General features: G+C 36.0%; 3 protein-coding genes across 6 annotated transcripts in view; 2 read left to right on the top strand and 1 right to left on the bottom strand.

The window, feature by feature from the left end:
* Positions 1-1630: 1630 nt before the first annotated feature.
* Positions 1631-4219, bottom strand: LOC111624926 (putative defense protein). Of its 3 annotated transcripts, none has more exons than XM_023367910.1 (5): positions 3888-4219; positions 2325-2560; positions 2119-2249; positions 1951-2048; positions 1631-1864 (listed from the first exon to the last, which is right to left on the bottom strand). In XM_023367910.1, the coding sequence occupies exons 2-5, from the start codon at positions 2545-2547 to the stop codon at positions 1798-1800; spliced, it is 519 nt and encodes a 172-aa protein (XP_023223678.1). In that variant the 5' UTR covers positions 2548-2560; positions 3888-4219; the 3' UTR covers positions 1631-1797. The 3 variants fall into 3 exon arrangements, with proteins under 3 accessions (XP_023223678.1, XP_023223677.1, XP_023223676.1); XM_023367909.1 differs by having other exon boundaries at positions 1632-1864; positions 2325-2557; positions 3888-4218; XM_023367908.1 differs by lacking the exon at positions 3888-4219 and having other exon boundaries at positions 1632-1864; positions 2325-2751.
* Positions 4220-10458: 6239 nt separating this feature from the next.
* LOC111624927 (small glutamine-rich tetratricopeptide repeat-containing protein alpha-like) overlaps positions 10459-26328 on the top strand; it is a 42603-nt gene continuing 26733 nt past the window's right edge. The window contains exons 1-4 of one of the 2 annotated variants that reach the window (XM_023367911.1): positions 10459-10699; positions 10805-10855; positions 13016-13119; positions 13634-13746. In XM_023367911.1, coding sequence (XP_023223679.1) covers positions 10614-10699; positions 10805-10855; positions 13016-13119; positions 13634-13746 — 354 coding nt within the window. In that variant the 5' untranslated portion in view covers positions 10459-10613. The remainder of the gene's footprint in view (positions 10700-10804; positions 10856-13015; positions 13120-13633; positions 13747-26328) is intronic. The other variant, XM_023367912.1, reaches the window with a different exon arrangement.
* Positions 19840-24098, top strand: LOC111624928 (small glutamine-rich tetratricopeptide repeat-containing protein alpha-like). Its single transcript, XM_023367913.1, has 4 exons — positions 19840-20072; positions 20178-20228; positions 22389-22492; positions 23018-24098. The coding sequence occupies exons 1-4, from the start codon at positions 19987-19989 to the stop codon at positions 23140-23142; spliced, it is 366 nt and encodes a 121-aa protein (XP_023223681.1). The 5' UTR covers positions 19840-19986; the 3' UTR covers positions 23143-24098.

The raw sequence follows: 26328 nt of genomic DNA, 5'->3' as shown, positions 1-26328 counted from the left end.
ATAAGTCCACTTCCGGCAGTTTGGAGGGAGCAACGAAATTTCGCGGAAGAGTTCAGGTATTTAGTTTTAATTTTTCGATTTATAACTTTATTTTCGGTTAATTTAATACTTTATTTACGTAAATTTGATCCAAACGGATTATAAAAATCGAATTTATACAAAATATTCGCTCGGAGAGCTTGAAAATTCCGAATTTTACTCGAAAACTCCGGGTAAGTAGTAGCACGGGTAGAAGTTACTTTTAGTCAAATGGTGTATTTATACGCTTTACTGCAATTAACTAAAAGTAACTTGTACCGTATTGACTTTGAAGTTTAATTATACCTCGATTGTTGCTACATCAAGTAATCTATAATTAGAGCTATTGTAATTGCTGCATCATCCCAAGATGAATGATGCTGCTGATGTTCTTTAAGTACAATAACTGTGTTTAAAGAATATTAACAATATTACATTATAAGGGTAATGACCGACAGAACTGTGATTAGAGATGATGCAGAATTGGCAGATGTTATATAATCCCGTCCGGTGTAGAAACCATAGCTATGGGAGCTGAGATCCTGGTTTAATTGGTACTACCCGCGTGCATTACGTATAATATATACTTTTGCTTTTGTCGTGTAAACCGGGGCTGCTGTTACTTATATGCAACTGGAGATAATAGGTCTAGTGTACGCTGGAAAAGAATAATACCTGTCGCTTTTTTCGGCTTCCCCTCGTTTATAAATTTAGTCCTTGATAATATATTCCTGTGGCTAAGGGAGTACACAGCACTTGGATGTTCCTGTTGATTTCATTAAGAGAGAGTGGCAATGGGTAAGGCTGTCAAATCACTCAAAACTAGAATCTCCCATAGAAAGTAGGACTAATATTAAAGNGACAGAAATTTATCTATTAAATTGATATTTTAATCATTAAATCAATTAAATTTTTATTAATCCGAACCTAAAAGTTAAAAGTTTTAATAACTTTATTCATTTAAAATAAAATTAAAATGATAAAATTGAAAGACAGGAGAGGAGATTAAAAACAGAAAAATGAAAGAGTGGCGTAATTTGCGAAAAATATATTTCTCGCGGAATAAAAAAATTATAAAATAATTTCATTATTATAATTCGAAGTTTGAGAATCATCGATGCGCTTCGTAGGTAAGTGAACGTATTAAAATGGCGGCAATTCAAGGTTCTTATAAATTCTAGCTGTGTAAATTACATCTTAACATGGTGCCAGAGTTATTTGTTTACAATTAAATTATTCGACTTTGTAATATTACGACAATTACTATTGGTTTAACACGCTTGAGTCGTGTTGACCCAAACGTGACGTTTCTTATTGGTGGTGACAAAAATCTCCAACCAATAAGAACATTGGAGACGAGAAAACCATTTTATAAAACGTGTCCTCATTGGTCGAATTAAATTCAAATTACCGGAGTGGTTCAATCCAAGTATATTATAGCGCAAGCTATTCATTCTACAAATATATGGCCTCATTTTCGCCATTTTAACTAGTTTAATTCTAAATAAAGCTGGCATATGTGTACGCGCGAGGGAAAAAGTCACTAACTGCGCTTGAAAATAACAATTACAAACCGGAATCGAACCCGGAATCATCTTGTAAACGGGATTAACATTCCGATTAGGACGACGAAAAATAATTATATTTGTGTTTTTACAGATTAATTTTATTTCGTATCTAATTTACTTACAAAGAAAATATAAAAAGAGTAGTAGTTATACGAATAACAATTAAAAAAAAAGAAAGAAACGTGACTGCGTAACAATACAGTAATGGTGTTTATTTGACGGAGAAGGAGTCGGAGTTGATTCTCCAAAATGTTCTGAAATTCTGAAGGATGGTTGCTCTGTAAAAGAGGTATTAAAACTTGTCAGAATTTTCTTACGTGCTACTAAATCGGGGGGTTGTTTCGAAGCGGCGACGTTTACTCACCCTACATATAAATTGACTGGTCCTTTCAAGGAGCTAGGAACCTCCCAGGTGACTTTCAAATCTCTCTTTTCGTCTTTTCCGTTTTGGGTTATGGAGTCCTGAAATGATTTTTGACATTTAGAAAATGGTTACTGCGCGAATAAACTTTTTACAATGACGTTTTCTTACCTTGTCTGCGTCACACTTGACGGGGTGTGCTCCGTCTGTGGATCTAAACTGTCCACTGACTGGTTTATTTGACTGGCTGTCGAATACCCTCAAGAAGAATCCTTGGAAGGAATCTTCGCCCTTTATGGTAACTAAGATTGGGGTATTGTTTTTTTGGTTACTTAAGTGTCTATCACTTTTGTCTAGCAGCAAAGGGTGTTACTTACAATTGACTAATCCTCCTGGTTGTGCGTTCTTGGGGGAGATCTCTATTCTGTATGGTGAGTTGGATCTCTGAGCTTCGTAATGGTTTTCTAACTTTTCGTTCTTCTCGTTTCTCACCTTGTGACGTGGTAGGAGATCAACACAGGCCGTCGAAGGTGCACCAGATGGGTACCCTTCGCACCATGCGACCAACGACAGCAACACGGCAGCAAACACAGCCTTCATTTTTTGATATCTGCTGAACAAATGGAAGGAATTCAGAACGTATCTAGACAATTCGGTGTAACCGGGCGGAAGCGATAAATTTTGCAACGCTTTATTTTTAAAATTATAAATCCGCTTAGGGGCTCAATAACGGAAACTAGGTTGCTTATGACTCAAGACTGTAATAACGTATTATCGAGGGAAAACTCGTTTTAACGTTTCCTATTCGCCCCCAATCGATTAAGCTGGTATTTTTATGTGTCTTAATTATTGTTTACACTTGATAAACAATGAAATTTGTCAAACTTACTGTTACGGTCGTACAAACTAGTGTTTAAGATCCAGTTTGACTCGATTTTATGATGTAAAATTCACTTTTCCGGAGGCATTGCATACTCGACGACCCCGTTATCGGAGGTTTACACGGGAGAACAGGATCCGAATTCACCTTGGCTGTAACAATTAGCCTATTTTCTCGGGTTGGCTAAAAATAAATGTACAGAAAAAAAAAGAACAGTCCTTCGCTCTTTTTGAGTATCTCGATACAACGCTGAAGGGTCGAGTGAACACGAAAGAAAATGACGAATCAGGATGTCAACACTTCCTTTGTTATTGTGGCGTTGAAATAAAAAGGGTTAATGTTACACAAAGATGCGACTGAATCTGGAATAAAAAGCCCATTACGAATTACTTCCTTTTGTCTGTTACCGTATTCATAGTCATTATATCGAGGCATACTCTATATTGACAACGCCCTGTTATACTTAATCCCGAAATGATGGGGTTGTTGCTATATCCTACACAAGTATAGTGAAGCGCCCAATGCGGGTTACATTCTGGGCGTTGTGACGATTCGGCCACGTGACATTTGTGGTCCCTATTGATCTTTTGCATTTGAGTGAAGGGTTTTGAGTACTCGAGGGTCACTTTCATCCTTCTTGCACCCTTTATAACGTTAGGCGTCGGTTCGAAAGATATGCAAAAACGGGAAGGACGAGTTCAAAAATAGTTCGTTTAAAAACGGGTTCGTGAAGAAAAAGTTGTTTAATCAACTTTTCAAAGAGGTTTTTGATCTTTTGTTAACACAAAGAAAAGAATTTAAGGAGTCGAACTTTGTTAAAAACGCTCTCCACCGCGCCTTACGCCGGACAATTTCAACAGTTCTTACAATGCGTAACGCGCGACGAGCTGCAAACGCGACGCGTAAAAGTGGCGAATTCTTTTTACGTTGCATCGCGTCACGTCACGTTCGCGACAATAAAGTTATTAATTTAAAAAAGCGACGCTTCCCGTAACCGTAACCAAAGTGGGGGGGAAAGAAGGTATAAAAAAATCGCGCGGGGAAACGCGAAACGACTTACCTGCGAAGCTTTACACCCCACCAACTGGTTACGCGGGTGGTGGTTACTCAGTTAAACGACTGGGAAATCACGTGACCGGCTGGAAACTCGCTTCGCTATTGGACATTGGAGACACTAGAAAAAGTCACTCGGCACCTTTTATTTTGTTTTACATTTCGAGTGAACGGGTGATCGGCCGTTTAGATCATATCGTGACAGAAAATGGGTGTCGAGGCGTAGAACACTTGAGTTTTCTGTCGTTACGCCGGGTTACCTTCCTTAAATTTTACACTAAATGCAAAGTTTTCTTAATAGAGAAGCGTCACCGAAGGACCGCGTTTAATTTCTGGCTTTATTGTGACGTTACGCTTGACGTAACAGACTTCGATCGCTTTTACGTGTTCGAATTTATCTTTCGGAATTCATTTTATCCAGCTGAGGGTCAATAAAATTAACTGTTAAAGCTGATTTTCCAGCAATATTTCCGGAGGATTTGCGTGCTCCGCAACCGAATATCTTCTGTCTAATGGGTTCATTTTTATGTAAATTCGCTCAAACCACGTGATTATAAATCTTAACTATTTCCGCATCCCTCCCTCCTGAAGATCCCACTGAAAATTCGTTAGGAACCTCGCTCCTAACGAGCGAAACCACCACGTGACGCGAATTTAGCAACGTAATTAATTGTTCTTTTGCCCCCGAGGGTGAGATGCAATTAATAGGCGCCATTTTGTCGTCACCGAAACACATTAAACGTGCGCGTGACTGGTTCCTTAACATATTTACTCAGTCCTCGAGTTTCCTGCTGTACACTTTTTTTTTTTTTTAATTTTGTAAATGATCCTAAAAGATGTCAAGGATGCTTGATTTGCATTTAATTGCCTTATCTGTAGGATCTGCAGTGACTAGGCATTTTTTTTTATTTCCTTGTGTTTCTTTTCACAATGGACGGTGCGTGAAGGAGGTACAGTAAATTCCCTAAGGGAAGCGTCTGATCGCGCGTGTCGATGCGTCGAAACGGAAGTTACGCGTGATTGCGCGTCGCGTTAAAGATTTATTTAGCGCCCGGTTTTAATACAATAATAAACTACTCTGTCTTATTATAGCTATTTATAAACACGTAAACCAGTTTTGTTTGTGTTAAGTGGCGCGAAAATCGTATAACTCGAGTAGCGCCTTCGGGCAATATGGCGGATGGATGATGGTTCGTTAAAGGCTCGAATAAGATGGCGGTGAAAAGACGGTGCGTATAGCTTACGTGTTACAAAATAATCTTATTAAATTTTATTTATTAATTAAATTGCTTATGAAATAAATTTTAATATGTAAATTTCTTATTTAATAACAAATTTAAAGAATTTTATTACGTTTTTAATTAGCAAAATAGATTCAAAAACGAGTTGGCGCATTTTAAGCAATATGGCGTCGGAAAGACGATTCGTTAATCCATATTTACTTTATTTCTAGGAAATTCTATATAAATATAATGTTAATAATAATTTAAACGGAAAATTTACTTTTTCCCCTCTTTCTTTATAAATAATATGATTTTCTCAGACGAATTTTTTTTATTCAGAAGAAATTATAAATATACCTAGAGACCGACCTCGAGAAGAACAATGTAATAACACCTGGAGTGAAGGAAGAGCCAATAAACGGGATTTCGAGGACGAATATAAACCTAAATTAACAAAATTACGGGGAATTGTCCCTATTTTATGTGACTGTTTGATCAGCTTTATTGATTTCTTCGAAAACATACAGATAAACTAGGCAAAACGTGACGAAACCCTTTATTAAAAGTGAAAAGTATTTTTACTTTTACTAAAATGTTATTGTTACCGATACACAGAGTTGCCTAAAAATCTTTTAACCATGTTTTGTGAACACTCGGACTTTGCTAAGGCAAAGCAAACCTGGGTAATATGAATGACAAGAGGGGGTGCCTCCCGGGAGGATTTTCTTTAGAGTAAACCATATTTAGGTGTTAGACATGTGAAGAAATGCATGGCCAGTCGATTGGCCAGGGTTGACTGGCTAAACCCGTCACCGATGCTCCGTGTTTTAGCCAGGTGGGCACGCGCTCAAGGTAGGCTCGTGAACACGAGTCATAAGCTGAATTTATTAGTGGCATAATTACTGTATTGAAGGAAACACTCGGTTGAAATAACTTATTTGAATAAGACAGAAGTTTATTCTTTACAATAGTTAACTGACTTTTGGGCTCCATACTCCATAGCAACAAGTCTGGCCTCCTCCTCCCTCAGCTCATATACACTATCTCGTACTTGTCTCTTTAAGAGTGCTCGCAGTCATTGGTGTCTAAGGGTAATTTGGAGTATAAACCTTTCACGGTGGAAAGTACCACAGAAGCCCCATAATTTTCTTTTGGTGTTCCTCGCATATTTGTTATAATCTTTCAGGGAGTTCTTAAAAGCCTCCTATTCACCTGTTAGCTTCCTTACTACCTTCCTATGCTCTGCAAGTTAACCAAGAACAATTGTTCCTGTGCTCTCTTGCTAGCTATGGGCAGTTATGATGACAGACTATGCGTGAGGACTTCTTGGAGAGTTGCTCATCCGATTCCATCCTGGGTCCCCAGAGCGGCAAGGTGAGGCCATCCGGTTTTTCTACTTATCCTGACTATTGAACATTTTTGCATAGGGGCCTTAAAATTGGAGTTATCCCATTAAAGATTGCTTCATTTCTTTCAATACGAGATCACCAGTGACCGAGTGGATAACACCAGTGAACAGGTCACAGGTTCGCGCCTGACCAACGAGTTGACAGCGTGGAGTTTTCCAGGTTTCTTCAAGTGTCTCACACCTATGTAGCGGTCAGTTTCCCATAGAAAGTCGTCAAGGGAGACATTTCCTCTTGGAAGATCTCCCACGTGTTGCGTTGCCATATTCCATCAAACCGAAACCAAACCCTACAATATTGTATTCTTATATGTATGTTGCTGTTGTATTTTTTGCATATAGGTATACTGGTTAATTTAAAGTTTATTATGAACTATCACTTGTTACAAATCAGCAACATGCTGAGCAGCAGGAAACCTTGTACATTGTTTCTGATGACGTATACATTAATTAATTACTGTAAATACAAATTTATTATTAACATTTTTCCATATAATATTTTCAGTGCCCAAGTATAGCGCGTTGTGTACCCTATCAGAAAAGTTCTTATAGTCAGCTTTTAGTTTGAAGTTTGCATCATCACGAATTCTATTTATTACAAAAGTTGCGTTTGATTTTTTTTATTTTCAAAAATAAGGGTGCATCTCGCTTTCCAGATGACCTCTTGGTCAAAGCAGTAAACTAATTAATTAAGTAATTATTTTTTAACAGGGAAATTAGAGTGGAACTTTACGTTTTGCCAGGAGATACATATATTAAAAATTTTGTCTACCCAGTGCCAAGTTTGCTCAGCGATGTGGCACTCAAAAAATATGTGATAGATATTTTGATTGTGATCACACCGAGGACAACGAGCAGTACTTACACGCTGGTAGGTGTGAAGATACTCCTCCCTAGTCATCACGATGTTGTTCAAAATTTTCCACGGAGGCTCCCAGCATTTACCCAGGTCTCATATAGGGAGCCTCCCAGCATTTACCCAGGTCTCAAACAGGGAGCCTCCCAGCATTCACCCAGGTCTCATACAGGAAGCCTCCCAGCATTTACCCAGGTCTCATTGCAATTGATCGTAGTATCCATTAGATTTTTGTTGATACTTTGCTTACGAATGTTCATGTAGACGGTACTGGACCTTAATTTATTACCGATTTGCTCATTATTAATTATGGTAGTAACAATTTCTCTCCATTTTATATATTTACTGCAGTTGTCGAGAAGAAAGGGGAGATTATCATCATTCTTAGTAATACGTTTAACAATAGGACCTAATATATAATGAGCGATGAGAGCAAGAGGATGGTTCTGATTTTTTATAGCATTAACCATATTAGCAGTAGCTAAATGATTTTTTATAGCATTAACCATGTTGACAGTACTGATGTTCATGATATCACATGTAATGTTGCCGTTAATATTAAGCAATTTACTTTTATTTTCATTGATTCTCATACCGGGTATACTGCCCCAGACACTACTTTTATAAAAAGTCAAACTCTGTCATAATTAAATAAATGAAATAAAAAAGAAAGTTAGTTCATCTTCCGAAGCAATAAAGATTTAAATAACGTAATTGTGTGGATGGTGGGAAGGAAGAGGCAATCAACCTCCCACTCTGGGGTGACCCGGAATGTAGTCATGATGAGCAGGCCCAAGAATTTTTCGGGGTGGTGTGTTTCGAATATGTCGGGCCCTGTCTCCAATTATTCGGCCACCTTAGCGTAAGCCTGGCTGAACCCACTGTGGGCTTGATAAAAAGTACAATGAGATCTGGGTAAATGCTGGGAGGCTCTTTGTATAGTGTCTGTAGTGCTAGAAAAATAAAAAATGCTCTTTTCCTCACCTTTTATGATTGAAACTCTACTGTTTTTAGGCTATATCTTTACAGATATTAATTATAATTATAATTTTTACAGTAATACAGACAAGTAGACAAATACATAAAATAATTTGATAATATACACAATATACATACATAATATAGAGACATACGTAAAAGAATTAAACTGTAAAGTAAAATTTCGCATTGTTTCAATTTTTGATGCATTACTTTAAGCCAAAGAAAGCATGTGTTTGTAGGTTGCATAAAAATATACATTTATCATAGGCCTATGTACTGTACATAGTGCCACCTCATATTTTATCAGACTTCGCTAAAAGCCATAAGTTCTTCTCATTGATACAAAGAATAACAATGCGATGGTAATAAATAATTTCAATATCATAACAAAAGAGCAATTTTCCAAGGAGCATCGTTACAATTTAAATGAACCTTTAGTACTTTGTAGGACCTTCTTGCCTAGATACAAGCAATAATACAGTAGGGCATGGCGACATACTGGTACTGTATCCTGCAACTGTTGATCCTGATTCCTCATACTCGTAGATGTTTGAAGTTGGCATTCCATCTGGTTTCATAAATGCTCGATGAGCATGCAAACCCATCGAGCGTTTGTGAGATGGAGCAATCTAAAACCGGGCATGCAAATAAAGTGTGGCAATGTTATGGATGCATTCCTGAGAAACCTTAGCTGTGTGTTGCCTGTATTATCTTTCTAGAAAATGACTGTTTGTAGCCTTGCCATAATAGGCAAAAGACTGAGCAGCGTGATTTCCTAAGCGTACCGCTGTGTCGTCAAGTCCCTCGTACCACTATTAGGGATGACCGATTGTCATTAGATTTGCCGACTTTCAGAGTAACAAATTCTGTAAAAAACACCAATTTAAAAATAGTGATGAGTGAAGAAAGCCTCCCTTCTAAATCCTGGTGGTCAATGCAGTTAAGGTTTCATTCTATCGCTCTGGATGACCCGAGATCGAATCAACTGCCAATGATATAAGACAACGCAATACATGTGTAATCTGCCGAGGGAAATGCCTCCTGGGAAGACTTTTATGGACAACTGGCCCTATTTAGGTATTACTAACATGAAGAAAATATAGAAAACTATACGTGGCTAGTCCGTTGGGCAGGCTCTAACCCACGACCAACTCCCAGTGTTTAGTAATTTTATTCGCTTTGTCACTAGTGGACCGTTTCACTCATACTATGAAATATGTTGTTAAGCATAATTTAGTATTTTTCTCATTTCTTGTTTCTTTCCTTCCATACATGTCCTTCATGCAATTAATAGCTGAGTCTTTTTTACATTTCTTCTATAGAAATTAATAATTACACTACATCTATTCACGGAATTTCGTATTACAGTTGTGAGTATTTTATGAAGATAAAAACACCAATTTTTCACATGTGTAAGTTAGAGATTTTTCACACTTTCACACATGGAAACAGCATGGTCTGGACAGTAAGATTACTTGACACCAAATGAACTCAGCAGAAGAAGAATGATCGTTGTGACTGTTAAATAAATTCAAACAAATAATATAAATTCCGAGTTTCAGTGCCTTCACTGAAACTTAAATTTATATTGAAGTCGCAAAAATCTTAAAATTTTGGAGTGCATATGAAGAGACTAATGAAACCCTACAGAATCTCTGAGATCCCCGATTGCAGTCGGTAGGTTAAGTCTACTTTCTTCCATTATACTGTTTCTATAAACAATTCAACAGTGGCGTGTCGTGACATTTGATGACAGGGAAGCTGTGTTTCTGTAAGAAGCCGACATCCAGGGGCAATCAGTCAATCGCGTGTCAGTGATGGTCAAAAGAAAATTATAATTAAATAGAGCTTCGTAAAGACAGTTGCTTCCATTATTTTCGTATAATTAAAATTAATACGTATTTATTTTTTAGAAAATACAAGGAAAGCGGCGCATCCACCGCTTCCAATGACGGCAAGCCACTGCAATTCAACAAGCAATAATATAGGTCTAAATGACAAATCAAATTCAGGCAATCAAATATGGCGGATCTCGAAAGCATTCGACGCTTTTTAGACGAATTCAACTTCATACACGCTAGCAATTCGAATATTACAGAAAAAGTACCGAATATATGACGAATACAATCAATTTTTCGTAAATATTTCGTTAATTTATTTAGAAATCCCACAGTTTAATGCACGTTTGCCAACGCGATTGCAACTCAATAGCGATTCACACGGCGATCGAATCAATTTAAATTTAAATTTTAAATTCAATTTCAACCAATGAGAAGCAAGAAACCAGTTGTAGCAGACGTCATTGGAATGTTTGATCAAAAGTTAAATAAAAACGACGATAAAAGTTTTAAAATGTAATTTATTATTTTATCCTCAGTTAAATCATTAAACAATATGCTATTTAAATAATTATTTAAACGAAAATTAATTAAAATTATTTAATAATTCTTTCACATAAGTCCACTTCCGGCAGTTTGGAGGGAGCAACGAAATTTCGCGGAAGAGTTCAGGTATTTAGTTTTAATTTTTCGATTTATAACTTTATTTTCGGTTAATTTAATACTTTATTTACGTAAATTTGATCCAAACGGATTATAAAAATCGAATTTATACAAAATATTCGCTCGGAGAGCTTGAAAATTCCGAATTTTACTCGAAAACTCCGGGTAAGTAGTAGCACGGGTAGAAGTTACTTTTAGTCAAATGGTGTATTTATACGCTTTACTGCAATTAACTAAAAGTAACTTGTACCGTATTGACTTTGAAGTTTAATTATACCTCGATTGTTGCTACATCAAGTAATCTATAATTAGAGCTATTGTAATTGCTGCATCATCCCAAGATGAATGATGCTGCTGATGTTCTTTAAGTACAATAACTGTGTTTAAAGAATATTAACAATATTACATTATAAGGGTAATGACCGACAGAACTGTGATTAGAGATGATGCAGAATTGGCAGATGTTATATAATCCCGTCCGGTGTAGAAACCATAGCTATGGGAGCTGAGATCCTGGTTTAATTGGTACTACCCGCGTGCATTACGTATAATATATACTTTTGCTTTTGTCGTGTAAACCGGGGCTGCTGTTACTTATATGCAACTGGAGATAATAGGTCTAGTGTACGCTGGAAAAGAATAATACCTGTCGCTTTTTTCGGCTTCCCCTCGTTTATAAATTTAGTCCTCGATAATATATTCCTGTGGCTAACGGAGTACACAGCACTTGGATGTTCCTGTTGATTTCATTAAGAGAGAGTGGCAATGGGTAAGGCTGTCAAATCACTCAAAACTAGAATCTCCCATAGAAAGTAGGACTAATATTAAAGATTTGTTTTGATTTATTTGGTTATGGCAATACAATGTGGGCAATCTGCCAAGGGGAATGCCTCCTGGGACGTCTTTTATGGGAAACTGGCCATATTTAGGCATTACTAATGTGAAAAAAACTGGAAAACTCCACGGCCTGCCTGTCGGCCAGGCTTGAACTCACAACCAACTACTGGTGTTCAATGGTTTTATCCACTCGGCCACTGTTGGGCTCTGCGGAAGAAAACGAAATGTGTAATATAAACAACATACATTAATCAATAAAAAGAAATGTAATTCTGGTTGTAGAGACTTGTGCAGGATGAAAGATACATTGTTTTCTTTATTCTGCAACATACATGTATAATATACATCTATATACAAGGAGCATATGAGTGGATCCTAGGGGGACCTACAGGGGCTTAAGCCCCCATTGACGCACAAGAAAATTAAAATTTATTTGTTCGGACTTCAAAATGTTTTAAAAAACATTTACGGTGGCAAATATGGTTTATCGTACCATCTACAATACAATAATTATGCACGTGTTAATAAAAGATCTTCTATTAATTATTTAAATAATTTTAAGTTTCACAGTTTTATATTGCTTGTTTCAAGCTTTGACACTGTATACATGAAATTTTTAATCTACCTTAAGGCAAAGCTAGGCTTTTGTTTCTTTTGTTTGCTTTATTAAGCATTCAATAACTATAGGCTTGTAAAAAGGCTGAAAAAGTAAACTTAACGATTAATAAATCTTGTAATATGTGCCGCATTGTTTACCACGAAATATTTTCATCCTATGCTTATGGTGACTGACAAATGCAAACTTTAAAAATTCCGTATTTATTGTAGAAAAGGCCACAAGAGATAGTGAAATTTCATAATTATGTTTGTTTTGAGAGCATGATGAAGTTGCTCGAGTACTGTTTATTGATATTAAAGATTGTTTGACAGTATGGTGTAGTGAAGATGACTGCAAAATTCATTCTCTGAACTGTTTAGCCATGGAAAACAGCATTTTCACACATCGCACAGCTCTGTTAAGTTATTGGGTATGTGCCAGAATGTTTGTGTTTCATTATCTAAGGTGATATCTGTAGATAAGAAGGAGAAGAGCATGGATCCATGTGAATCATTGATCTGAAGTGCAAAGCCATGTAGTATAAGAATGGAAATCAATACTTTTAATGAATTCATTCTTGAAAATATCAGTCACCACATATATCAAACATTTTCTCTCATAAACCAGGAAGTGATATAAAATAAACTGGCTCATTGTATTGAATTCTTGTGTATTGAGTACTTTTAAATCAAGTTTATTCTATATTAATAAATTTTCAAATTTATAATTGACAGGAAAATGTCAGAGGTGAAAAGGCTAGTAATATCGTTTGTCCAATTTTTGGGGGATCAGCTGCAGCACGGAAGTCTGTCGTCGGATGCCAAAGAGAGCCTGGAAGGTGAGACTTAAGACTGTACATAACATTAATTTGATACGGATACCAGATTCGACGGACTAACAGGGAGAGATGGTTCTGTAATTGTCATTTATTTATACTCTCTGGAAGATGATTTAGTAGTATTAACCCTTAGTATGTGGCATAACGATATATTGTTACAGTGTCTCTTAAAATGGTCAGGTAACAATATATTGTTACCCTATTTAAATTCAAGTTAAGTGAAATAAATAGGTTGCAGATGTTAGCAAATGATATAATTGTATTCTCCAGCTTATATAAGTGTAAAAAGGATGGGCTAAGTGTTATCGTAGGAGGATGCTGGAGAATTTTTGCAGGATGCTGAATTTTTATCAAAAGATGTTATAGAACTTCTTCAGTGAATAAACACTTAATTATTATTGATAATATTGTGATATCGCATTAAAAATTGTATAGTATTATATGATTGTATTTAGTTTGTTATTAAAATGCAGACGATCATTCATCTTGTTTATTCTATTACTTCTCTTTTTAGTGGCAATTCAGTGTCTACAGTCGGCGTATGGAATCTGTCCAAACAGTGCCGATGAAGTAAACAAAAGCCAGTCTTTATTACAGATATTTTCGGACGCTACTCGAGAGACTGTTGTAAGTACATAAATTTTACATGTGACATTTATGTAGGCATTTTTACGTCTTTAATTTATTTGCAATCTTTACGTATATGAAATTAATTTGCAGACAGAAAGTTAATGTAATGATACTGAAATGTTTCTCTTGCTATAGACACACACAAGACAGAACTCTGTCACTTTTTGAATGTGTTTAAATGTAATGAAGTGTGGAATACTGCAAATAGATTGGACAACATAAAAATGAAATACATAACATTATTTCCTTGGTTAATTATAAAATGTATCTGTTTAGTGGTCGTGAGTGATTGAATGCTAATTAATATGTCGACAGTCATAGAAAGTAGGACTAATATTAAAGGTTTGTTTTGATTTATTTGGTTATGGCAATACAATGTGGGCAATCTGCCAAGGGGAATGCCTCCTGGGACGTGTTTTATGGGAAACTGGCCATATTTAGGCATTACTAATGTGAAAAAAACTGGAAAACTCCACGGCCTGCCTGTCGGCCAGGCTTGAACTCACAACCAACTACTGGTGTTCAATGGTTTTATCCACTCGGCCACTGTTGGGCTCTGCGGAAGAAAACGAAATGTGTAATATAAACAACATACATTAATCAATAAAAAGAAATGTAATTCTGGTTGTAGAGACTTGTGCAGGATGAAAGATACATTGTTTTCTTTATTCTGCAACATACATGTATAATATACATCTATATACAAGGAGCATATGAGTGGATCCTAGGGGGACCTACAGGGGCTTAAGCCCCCATTGACGCACAAGAAAATTAAAATTTATTTGTTCGGACTTCAAAATGTTTTAAAAAACATTTACGGTGGCAAATATGGTTTATCGTACCATCTGCAATACAATAATTATGCATGTGTTAATAAAAGATCTTCTATTAATTATTTAAATAATTTTAAGTTTCACAGTTTTATATTGCTTGTTTCAAGCTTNTACTTTATTTCTAGGAAATTCTATATAAATATAATGTTAATAATAATTTAAACGGAAAATTTACTTTTTCCCCTCTTTCTTTATAAATAATATGATTTTCTCAGACGAATTTTTTTATACAGAAGAAATTATAAATATACCTAGAGACCGACCTCGAGAAGAACAATGTAATAACACCTGGAGTGAAGGAAGAGCCAATAAACGGGATTTCGAGGCCGAATATAAACCTAAATTAACAAAATTACGGGGAATTGTCCCTATTTTATGTGACTGTTTGATCAGCTTTATTGATTTCTTCGAAAACATGCAGGTAAACTAGGCAAAACGTGACGAAACCCTTTATTAAAAGTGAAAAGTATTTTTACTTTTACTAAAATGTTATTGTTACCGATACACAGAGTTGCCTAAAAATCTTTTAACCATGTTTTGTGAACACTCGGACTTTGCTAAGGCAAAGCAAACCTGGGTAATATGAATGACAAGAGGGGGTACCTCCCGGGAGGATTTTCTTTAGAGTAAACCATATTTAGGTGTTAGACATGTGAAGAAATGCATGGCTAGTCGATTGGCCAGGGTTGACTGGCTAAACCCGTCACCGGTGCTCCGTGTTTTAGCCAGGTGGGCACGCGCTCAAGGTAGGCTCGTGAATACGAGTCATAAGCTGAATTTATTAGTGGCATAATTACTGTATTGAAGGAAACACTCGGTTGAAATAACTTATTTGAATAAGACAGAAGTTTATTCATTACAATAGTTAACTGACTTTTGGGCTCCATACTCCATAGCAACAAGTCTGGCCTCCTCCTCCCTCAGCTCATATACACTATCTCGTACTTGTCTCTTTAAGAGTGCTCGCAGTCATTGGTGTCTAAGGGTAATTTGGAGTATAAACCTTTCACGGTGGAAAGTACCACAGAAGCCCCATAATTTTCTTTTGGTGTTCCTCGCATATTTGTTATAATCTTTCAGGGAGTTCTTAAAAGCCTCCTATTCACCTGTTAGCTTCCTTACTACCTTCCTATGCTCTGCAAGTTAACCAAGAACAATTGTTCCTGTGCTCTCTTGCTAGCTATGGGCAGTTATGATGACAGACTATGCGTGAGGACTTCTTGGAGAGTTGCTCATCCGATTCCATCCTGGGTCCCCAGAGCGGCAAGGTGAGGCCATCCGGTTTTTCTACTTATCCTGACTATTGAACATTTTTGCATAGGGGCCTTAAAATTGGAGTTATCCCATTAAAGATTGCTTCATTTCTTTCAATACGAGATCACCAGTGACCGAGTGGATAACACCAGTGAACAGGTCACAGGTTCGCGCCTGACCAACGAGTTGACAGCGTGGAGTTTTCCAGGTTTCTTCAAGTGTCTCACACCTATGTAGCGGTCAGTTTCCCATAGAAAGTCGTCAAGGGAGACATTTCCTCTTGGAAGATCTCCCACGTGTTGCGTTGCCATATTCCATCAAACCGAAACCAAACCCTACAATATTGTATTCTTATATGTATGTTGCTGTTGTATTTTTTGCATATAGGTATACTGGTTAATTTAAAGTTTATTATGAACTATCACTTGTTACAAATCAGCAACATGCTGAGCAGCAGGAAACCTTGTACATTGTTTCTGATGACGTATACATTAATTAATTACTGTAAATACAAATTTATTATTAACATTTTTCCATATAATATTTTCAGTGCCCAAGTATAGCGCGTTGTGTACCCTATCAGAAAAGTTCTTATAGTCAGCTTTTAGTTTGAAGTTTGCATCATCACGAATTCTATTTATTACAAAAGTTGCGTTTGATTTTTTTTATTTTCAAAAATAAGGGTGCATCTCGCTTTCCAGATGACCTCTTGGTCAAAGCAGTAAACTAATTAATTAAGTAATTATTTTTTAACAGGGAAATTAGAGTGGAACTTTACGTTTTGCCAGGAGATACATATATTAAAAATTTTGTCTACCCAGTGCCAAGTTTGCTCAGCGATGTGGCACTCAAAAAATATGTGATAGATATTTTGATTGTGATCACACCGAGGACAACGAGCAGTACTTACACGCTGGTAGGTGTGAAGATACTCCTCCCTAGTCATCACGATGTTGTTCAAAATTTTCCACGGAGGCTCCCAGCATTTACCCAGGTCTCATATAGGGAGCCTCCCAGCATTTACCCAGGTCTCAAACAGGGAGCCTCCCAGCATTCACCCAGGTCTCATACAGGAAGCCTCCCAGCATTTACCCAGGTCTCATTGCAATTGATCGTAGTATCCATTAGATTTTTGTTGATACTTTGCTTACGAATGTTCATGTAGACGGTACTGGACCTTAATTTATTACCGATTTGCTCATTATTAATTATGGTAGTAACAATTTCTCTCCATTTTATATATTTACTGCAGTTGTCGAGAAGAAAGGGGAGATTATCATCATTCTTAGTAATACGTTTAACAATAGGACCTAATATATAATGAGCGATGAGAGCAAGAGGATGGTTCTGATTTTTTATAGCATTAACCATATTAGCAGTAGCTAAATGATTTTTTATAGCATTAACCATGTTGACAGTACTGATGTTCATGATATCACATGTAATGTTGCCGTTAATATTAAGCAATTTACTTTTATTTTCATTGATTCTCATACCGGGTATACTGCCCCAGACACTACTTTTATAAAAAGTCAAACTCTGTCATAATTAAATAAATGAAATAAAAAAGAAAGTTAGTTCATCTTCCGAAGCAATAAAGATTTAAATAACGTAATTGTGTGGATGGTGGGAAGGAAGAGGCAATCAACCTCCCACTCTGGGGTGACCCGGAATGTAGTCATGATGAGCAGGCCCAAGAATTTTTCGGGGTGGTGTGTTTCGAATATGTCGGGCCCTGTCTCCAATTATTCGGCCACCTTAGCGTAAGCCTGGCTGAACCCACTGTGGGCTTGATAAAAAGTACAATGAGATCTGGGTAAATGCTGGGAGGCTCTTTGTATAGTGTCTGTAGTGCTAGAAAAATAAAAAATGCTCTTTTCCTCACCTTTTATGATTGAAACTCTACTGTTTTTAGGCTATATCTTTACAGATATTAATTATAATTATAATTTTTACAGTAATACAGACAAGTAGACAAATACATAAAATAATTTGATAATATACACAATATACATACATAATATAGAGACATACGTAAAAGAATTAAACTGTAAAGTAAAATTTCGCATTGTTTCAATTTTTGATGCATTACTTTAAGCCAAAGAAAGCATGTGTTTGTAGGTTGCATAAAAATATACATTTATCATAGGCCTATGTACTGTACATAGTGCCACCTCATATTTTATCAGACTTCGCTAAAAGCCATAAGTTCTTCTCATTGATACAAAGAATAACAATGCGATGGTAATAAATAATTTCAATATCATAACAAAAGAGCAATTTTCCAAGGAGCATCGTTACAATTTAAATGAACCTTTAGTACTTTGTAGGACCTTCTTGCCTAGATACAAGCAATAATACAGTAGGGCATGGCGACATACTGGTACTGTATCCTGCAACTGTTGATCCTGATTCCTCATACTCGTAGATGTTTGAAGTTGGCATTCCATCTGGTTTCATAAATGCTCGATGAGCATGCAAACCCATCGAGCGTTTGTGAGATGGAGCAATCTAAAACCGGGCATGCAAATAAAGTGTGGCAATGTTATGGATGCATTCCTGAGAAACCTTAGCTGTGTGTTGCCTGTATTATCTTTCTAGAAAATGACTGTTTGTAGCCTTGCCATAATAGGCAAAAGACTGAGCAGCGTGATTTCCTAAGCGTACCGCTGTGTCGTCAAGTCCCTCGTACCACTATTAGGGATGACCGATTGTCATTAGATTTGCCGACTTTCAGAGTAACAAATTCTGTAAAAAACACCAATTTAAAAATAGTGATGAGTGAAGAAAGCCTCCCTTCTAAATCCTGGTGGTCAATGCAGTTAAGGTTTCATTCTATCGCTCTGGATGACCCGAGATCGAATCAACTGCCAATGATATAAGACAACGCAATACATGTGTAATCTGCCGAGGGAAATGCCTCCTGGGAAGACTTTTATGGACAACTGGCCCTATTTAGGTATTACTAACATGAAGAAAATATAGAAAACTATACGTGGCTAGTCCGTTGGGCAGGCTCTAACCCACGACCAACTCCCAGTGTTTAGTAATTTTATTCGCTTTGTCACTAGTGGACCGTTTCACTCATACTATGAAATATGTTGTTAAGCATAATTTAGTATTTTTCTCATTTCTTGTTTCTTTCCTTCCATACATGTCCTTCATGCAATTAATAGCTGAGTCTTTTTTACATTTCTTCTATAGAAATTAATAATTACACTACATCTATTCACGGAATTTCGTATTACAGTTGTGAGTATTTTATGAAGATAAAAACACCAATTTTTCACATGTGTAAGTTAGAGATTTTTCACACTTTCACACATGGAAACAGCATGGTCTGGACAGTAAGATTACTTGACACCAAATGAACTCAGCAGAAGAAGAATGATCGTTGTGACTGTTAAATAAATTCAAACAAATAATATAAATTCCGAGTTTCAGTGCCTTCACTGAAACTTAAATTTATATTGAAGTCGCAAAAATCTTAAAATTTTGGAGTGCATATGAAGAGACTAATGAAACCCTACAGAATCTCTGAGATCCCCGATTGCAGTCGGTAGGTTAAGTCTACTTTCTTCCATTATACTGTTTCTATAAACAATTCAACAGTGGCGTGTCGTGACATTTGATGACAGGGAAGCTGTGTTTCTGTAAGAAGCCGACATCCAGGGGCAATCAGTCAATCGCGTGTCAGTGATGGTCAAAAGAAAATTATAATTAAATAGAGCTTCGTAAAGACAGTTGCTTCCATTATTTTCGTATAATTAAAATTAATACGTATTTATTTTTTAGAAAATACAAGGAAAGCGGCGCATCCACCGCTTCCAATGACGGCAAGCCACTGCAATTCAACAAGCAATAATATAGGTCTAAATGACAAATCAAATTCAGGCAATCAAATATGGCGGATCTCGAAAGCATTCGACGCTTTTTAGACGAATTCAACTTCATACACGCTAGCAATTCGAATATTACAGAAAAAGTACCGAATATATGACGAATACAATCAATTTTTCGTAAATATTTCGTTAATTTATTTAGAAATCCCACAGTTTAATGCACGTTTGCCAACGCGATTGCAACTCAATAGCGATTCACACGGCGATCGAATCAATTTAAATTTAAATTTTAAATTCAATTTCAACCAATGAGAAGCAAGAAACCAGTTGTAGCAGACGTCATTGGAATGTTTGATCAAAAGTTAAATAAAAACGACGATAAAAGTTTTAAAATGTAATTTATTATTTTATCCTCAGTTAAATCATTAAACAATATGCTATTTAAATAATTATTTAAACGAAAATTAATTAAAATTATTTAATAATTCTTTCACATAAGTCCACTTCCGGCAGTTTGGAGGGAGCAACGAAATTTCGCGGAAGAGTTCAGGTATTTAGTTTTAATTTTTCGATTTATAACTTTATTTTCGGTTAATTTAATACTTTATTTACGTAAATTTGATCCAAACGGATTATAAAAATCGAATTTATACAAAATATTCGCTCGGAGAGCTTGAAAATTCCGAATTTTACTCGAAAACTCCGGGTAAGTAGTAGCACGGGTAGAAGTTACTTTTAGTCAAATGGTGTATTTATACGCTTTACTGCAATTAACTAAAAGTAACTTGTACCGTATTGACTTTGAAGTTTAATTATACCTCGATTGTTGCTACATCAAGTAATCTATAATTAGAGCTATTGTAATTGCTGCATCATCCCAAGATGAATGATGCTGCTGATGTTCTTTAAGTACAATAACTGTGTTTAAAGAATATTAACAATATTACATTATAAGGGTAATGACCGACAGAACTGTGATTAGAGATGATGCAGAATTGGCAGATGTTATATAATCCCGTCCGGTGTAGAAACCATAGCTATGGGAGCTGAGATCCTGGTTTAATTGGTACTACCCGCGTGCATTACGTATAATATATACTTTTGCTTTTGTCGTGTAAACCGGGGCTGCTGTTACTTATATGCAACTGGAGATAATAGGTCTAGTGTACGCTGGAAAAGAATAATACCTGTCGCTTTTTTCGGCTTCCCCTCGTTTATAAATTTAGTCCTCGATAATATATTCCTGTGGCTAACGGAGTACACAGCACTTGGATGTTCCTGTTGATTTCATTAAGAGAGAGTGGCAATGGGTAAGGCTGTCAAATCACTCAAAACTAGAATCTCCCATAGAAAGTAGGACTAATATTAAAGATTTGTTTTGATTTATTTGGTTATGGCAATACAATGTGGGCAATCTGCCAAGGGGAATGCCTCCTGGGACGTCTTTTATGGGAAACTGGCCATATTTAGGCATTACTAATGTGAAAAAAACTGGAAAACTCCACGGCCTGCCTGTCGGCCAGGCTTGAACTCACAACCAACTACTGGTGTTCAATGGTTTTATCCACTCGGCCACTGTTGGGCTCTGCGGAAGAAAACGAAATGTGTAATATAAACAACATACATTAATCAATAAAAAGAAATGTAATTCTGGTTGTAGAGACTTGTGCAGGATGAAAGATACATTGTTTTCTTTATTCTGCAACATACATGTATAATATACATCTATATACAAGGAGCATATGAGTGGATCCTAGGGGGACCTACAGGGGCTTAAGCCCCCATTGACGCACAAGAAAATTAAAATTTATTTGTTCGGACTTCAAAATGTTTTAAAAAACATTTACGGTGGCAAATATGGTTTATCGTACCATCTACAATACAATAATTATGCACGTGTTAATAAAAGATCTTCTATTAATTATTTAAATAATTGTAAGTTTCACAGTTTTATATTGCTTGTTTCAAGCTTTTACACTGTATACATGAAATTTTTAATCTACCTTAAGGCAAAGCTAGGCTTTTGTTTCTTTTGTTTGCTTTATTAAGCATTCAATAACTATAGGCTTGTAAAAAGGCTGAAAAAGTAAACTTAACGATTAATAAATCTTGTAATATGTGCCGCATTGTTTACCACGAAATATTTTCATCCTATGCTTATGGTGACTGACAAATGCAAACTTTAAAAATTCCGTATTTATTGTAGAAAAGGCCACAAGAGATAGTGAAATTTCATAATTATGTTTGTTTTGAGAGCATGATGAAGTTGCTCGAGTACTGTTTATTGATATTAAAGATTGTTTGACAGTATGGTGTAGTGAAGATGACTGCAAAATTCATTCTCTGAACTGTTTAGCCATGGAAAACAGCATTTTCACACATCGCACAGCTCTGTTAAGTTATTGGGTATGTGCCAGAATGTTTGTGTTTCATTATCTAAGGTGATATCTGTAGATAAGAAGGAGAAGAGCATGGATCCATGTGAATCATTGATCTGAAGTGCAAAGCCATGTAGTATAAGAATGGAAATCAATACTTTTAATGAATTCATTCTTGAAAATATTAGTCACCACATATATCAAACATTTTCTCTCATAAACCAGGAAGTGATATAAAATAAACTGGCTCATTGTATTGAATTCTTGTGTATTGAGTACTTTTAAATCAAGTTTATTCTATATTAATAAATTTTCAAATTTATAATTGACAGGAAAATGTCAGAGGTGAAAAGGCTAGTAATATCGTTTGTCCAATTTTTGGGGGATCAGCTGCAGCACGGAAGTCTGTCGTCGGATGCCAAAGAGAGCCTGGAAGGTGAGACTTAAGACTGTACATAACATTAATTTGATACGGATACGCAGTCGACACCGGATTCGACGGACTAACAGGGAGAGATGGTTCCGTAATTGTCATTTATTTATACTCTCTGGAAGATGATTTAGTAGTATTAACCCTTAGTATGTGGAATAACGATATATCATTACCGTGTCTCTTAAAATGGTCAGGTAACAATATATTGTTACCCTATTTAAATTCAAGTTAAGTGAAATAAATAGGTTGCAGATGTTAGCAAATGATATAATTGTATTCTCCAGCTTATATAAGTGTAAAAAGGATGGGCTAAGTGTTATCGTAGGAGGATGCTGGAGAATTTTTGCAGGATGCTGAATTTTTATCAAAAGATGTTATAGAACTTCTTCAGTGAATAAACACTTAATTATTATTGATAATATTGTGGTATCGCATTAAAAATTCTATAGTATTATATGATTGTATTTAGTTTGTTATTAAAATGCAGACGATCATTCATCTTGTTTATTCTATTACTTCTCTTTTTAGTGGCAATTCAGTGTCTACAGTCGGCGTATGGAATCTGTCCAAACAGTGCCGATGAAGTAAACAAAAGCCAGTCTTTATTACAGATATTTTCGGACGCTACTCGAGAGACTGTCGTAAGTACATAAATTTTACATGTGACATTTATGTAGGCATTTTTACGTCTTTAATTTATTTGCAATCTTTACGTATATGAAATTAATTTGCAGACAGAAAGTTAATGTAATGATACTGAAATGTTTCTCTTGCTATAGACACACACAAGACAGAACTCTGTCACTTTTTGAATGTGTTTAAATGTAATGAAGTGTGGAATACTGCAAATAGATTGGACGACATAAAAATGAAATACATAACATTATTTCCTTGGTTAATTATAAAATGTATCTGTTTAGTGGTCGTGAGTGATTGAATGCTAATTAATATGTCGACAGTCTGCTTGAGATATTTGTGAGTTCTTGCATAGATCCTGCATATATGCGGATTTAGCAGTGGATAAAGTAGGGATTGAATTTCAGCAAAAATAAACCATTTGTATATACTCTAGCAGAAGATTTTAATAAAACTATAAATGTTTTTGTCCAAAAATGTTTGTTAAAATCTTGTGCTGGAGTAAGTACAAATGAGGGGTTGAATTACAGTTTGGTTATTCAGCAATGATTTTATTCCGATCGAATAACCGATTTGACGGGGGAACTTACTATTCTTATATCGCAATCAGTAGCTCTAACAATTGTTTCTCAGTTACACTCTGCTATAAGAAAATTAAATTTTTAACAAGTTCAAATTACCAAGTGAAATTTTTGTTAGTCAAAGTATGAAAATCGATTGTTTCTTCTGTTTCTGTGTGTAGCGTCTTTGTAATCCAAATGTTAATTTAAATCGTTAAACGTTAATTTTTTTTAAATAAATCGTAACATTTTCCTAACTAATTGCTGTTTGATTATCTACCAAAATTAACGTACTTTTAGGTTTATAATTAAAATTAATTTAGAAATATCTCACCGTAGAAAGACTTTAATGAGATTCGGTTAGGAAAATAGACATTACCAAATAAAATCACAATTGTAGTTGTAACAAGCACAGATCTTTGTCTTACCATTATTCTGATAGCTTTAGCAAGTTAAAAAAAGCATTTACAATGNCCTCGCATATTTGTTATAATCTTTCAGGGAGTTCTTAAAAGCCTCCTATTCACCTGTTAGCTTCCTTACTACCTTCCTATGCTCTGCAAGTTAACCAAGAACAATTGTTCCTGTGCTCTCTTGCTAGCTATGGGCAGTTATGATGACAGACTATGCGTGAGGACTTCTTGGAGAGTTGCTCATCCGATTCCATCCTGGGTCCCCAGAGCGGCAAGGTGAGGCCATCCGGTTTTTCTACTTATCCTGACTATTGAACATTTTTGCATAGGGGCCTTAAAATTGGAGTTATCCCATTAAAGATTGCTTCATTTTCTTTTAATACGAGGTCACCAGTGACCGAGTGGATAACACCAGTGAACAGGTCACGGGTTCGCGCCTGACCAACGAGTTGACAGCGTGGAGTTTTCCAGGTTTCTTCAAGTGTCTCACATCTATGTAGCGGTCAGTTTCCCATAGAAAGTTGTCAAGGGAGACATTTCCTCTTCGAAGATCTCCAACGTGTTGCGTTGCCGTATTTCATCAAACCGAAACAAAACCCTACAATACTGTATTCTTATATGTATGTTGCTGTTGTATTTTTTGCATATAGGTATACTGGTTAATTTAAAGTTTATTATGAACTATCACTTGTTACAAATCAGCAACATGCTGAGCAGCAGGAGGAACCTCGCTCCTAACGAGCGAAACCACCACGTGACGCGAATTTAGCAACGTAATTAATTGTTCTTTTGCCCCCGAGGGTGAGATGCAATTAATAGGCGCCATTTTGTCGTCACCGAAACACATTAAACGTGCGCGTGACTGGTTCCTTAACATATTTACTCAGTCCTCGAGTTTCCTGCTGTACACTTTTTTTTTTTTTTAATTTTGTAAATGATCCTAAAAGATGTCAAGGATGCTTGATTTGCATTTAATTGCCTTATCTGTAGGATCTGCAGTGACTAGGCATTTTTTTTTATTTCCTTGTGTTTCTTTTCACAATGGACGGTGCGTGAAGGAGGTACAGTAAATTCCCTAAGGGAAGCGTCTGATCGCGCGTGTCGATGCGTCGAAACGGAAGTTACGCGTGATTGCGCGTCGCGTTAAAGATTTATTTAGCGCCCGGTTTTAATACAATAATAAACTACTCTGTCTTATTATAGCTATTTATAAACACGTAAACCAGTTTTGTTTGTGTTAAGTGGCGCGAAAATCGTATAACTCGAGTAGCGCCTTCGGGCAATATGGCGGATGGATGATGGTTCGTTAAAGGCTCGAATAAGATGGCGGTGAAAAGACGGTGCGTATAGCTTACGTGTTACAAAATAATCTTATTAAATTTTATTTATTAATTAAATTGCTTATGAAATAAATTTTAATATGTAAATTTCTTATTTAATAACAAATTTAAAGAATTTTATTACGTTTTTAATTAGCAAAATAGATTCAAAAACGAGTTGGCGCATTTTAAGCAATATGGCGTCGGAAAGACGATTCGTTAATCCATATTTACTTTATTTCTAGGAAATTCTATATAAATATAATGTTAATAATAATTTAAACGGAAAATTTACTTTTTCCCCTCTTTCTTTATAAATAATATGATTTTCTCAGACGAATTTTTTTTATTCAGAAGAAATTATAAATATACCTAGAGACCGACCTCGAGAAGAACAATGTAATAACACCTGGAGTGAAGGAAGAGCCAATAAACGGGATTTCGAGGACGAATATAAACCTAAATTAACAAAATTACGGGGAATTGTCCCTATTTTATGTGACTGTTTGATCAGCTTTATTGATTTCTTCGAAAACATACAGATAAACTAGGCAAAACGTGACGAAACCCTTTATTAAAAGTGAAAAGTATTTTTACTTTTACTAAAATGTTATTGTTACCGATACACAGAGTTGCCTAAAAATCTTTTAACCATGTTTTGTGAACACTCGGACTTTGCTAAGGCAAAGCAAACCTGGGTAATATGAATGACAAGAGGGGGTGCCTCCCGGGAGGATTTTCTTTAGAGTAAACCATATTTAGGTGTTAGACATGTGAAGAAATGCATGGCCAGTCGATTGGCCAGGGTTGACTGGCTAAACCCGTCACCGATGCTCCGTGTTTTAGCCAGGTGGGCACGCGCTCAAGGTAGGCTCGTGAACACGAGTCATAAGCTGAATTTATTAGTGGCA

Source organism: Centruroides sculpturatus, unplaced genomic scaffold (genome assembly GCF_000671375.1).
Source record: "Centruroides sculpturatus isolate CEXI.00-Female unplaced genomic scaffold, Cexi_2.0 scaffold365, whole genome shotgun sequence".
NCBI lineage: Eukaryota > Metazoa > Arthropoda > Arachnida > Scorpiones > Buthidae > Centruroides > Centruroides sculpturatus.
Note: the sequence above shows the minus strand (reverse complement) of the source record. Positions and strands in the feature narration are given on the sequence as shown.

Bases quoted from the DNA above. Each gene is read 5' to 3' on its own strand.
- LOC111624926 (XM_023367910.1), bottom strand. From the start codon at position 2,547: ATGAAGGCTGTGTTTGCTGCCGTGTTGCTGTCGTTGGTCGCATGGTGC. The intron at 2,049-2,118 runs GTAAGAAAACGT...AAATCATTTCAG, and splicing joins TCAAGTGTGACGCAGACAAG to GACTCCATAACCCAAAACGG. The intron at 1,865-1,950 runs GTGAGTAAACGT...CCTCTTTTACAG, and splicing joins CCAGTCAATTTATATGTAGG to AGCAACCATCCTTCAGAATT.
- LOC111624928 (XM_023367913.1), top strand. From the start codon at position 19,987: ATGAGAAGCAAGAAACCAGTTGTAGCAGACGTCATTGGAATGTTTGAT. The intron at 20,073-20,177 runs GTAATTTATTAT...CTTTCACATAAG, and splicing joins GACGATAAAAGTTTTAAAAT to TCCACTTCCGGCAGTTTGGA. The intron at 20,229-22,388 runs GTATTTAGTTTT...TATAATTGACAG, and splicing joins AATTTCGCGGAAGAGTTCAG to GAAAATGTCAGAGGTGAAAA.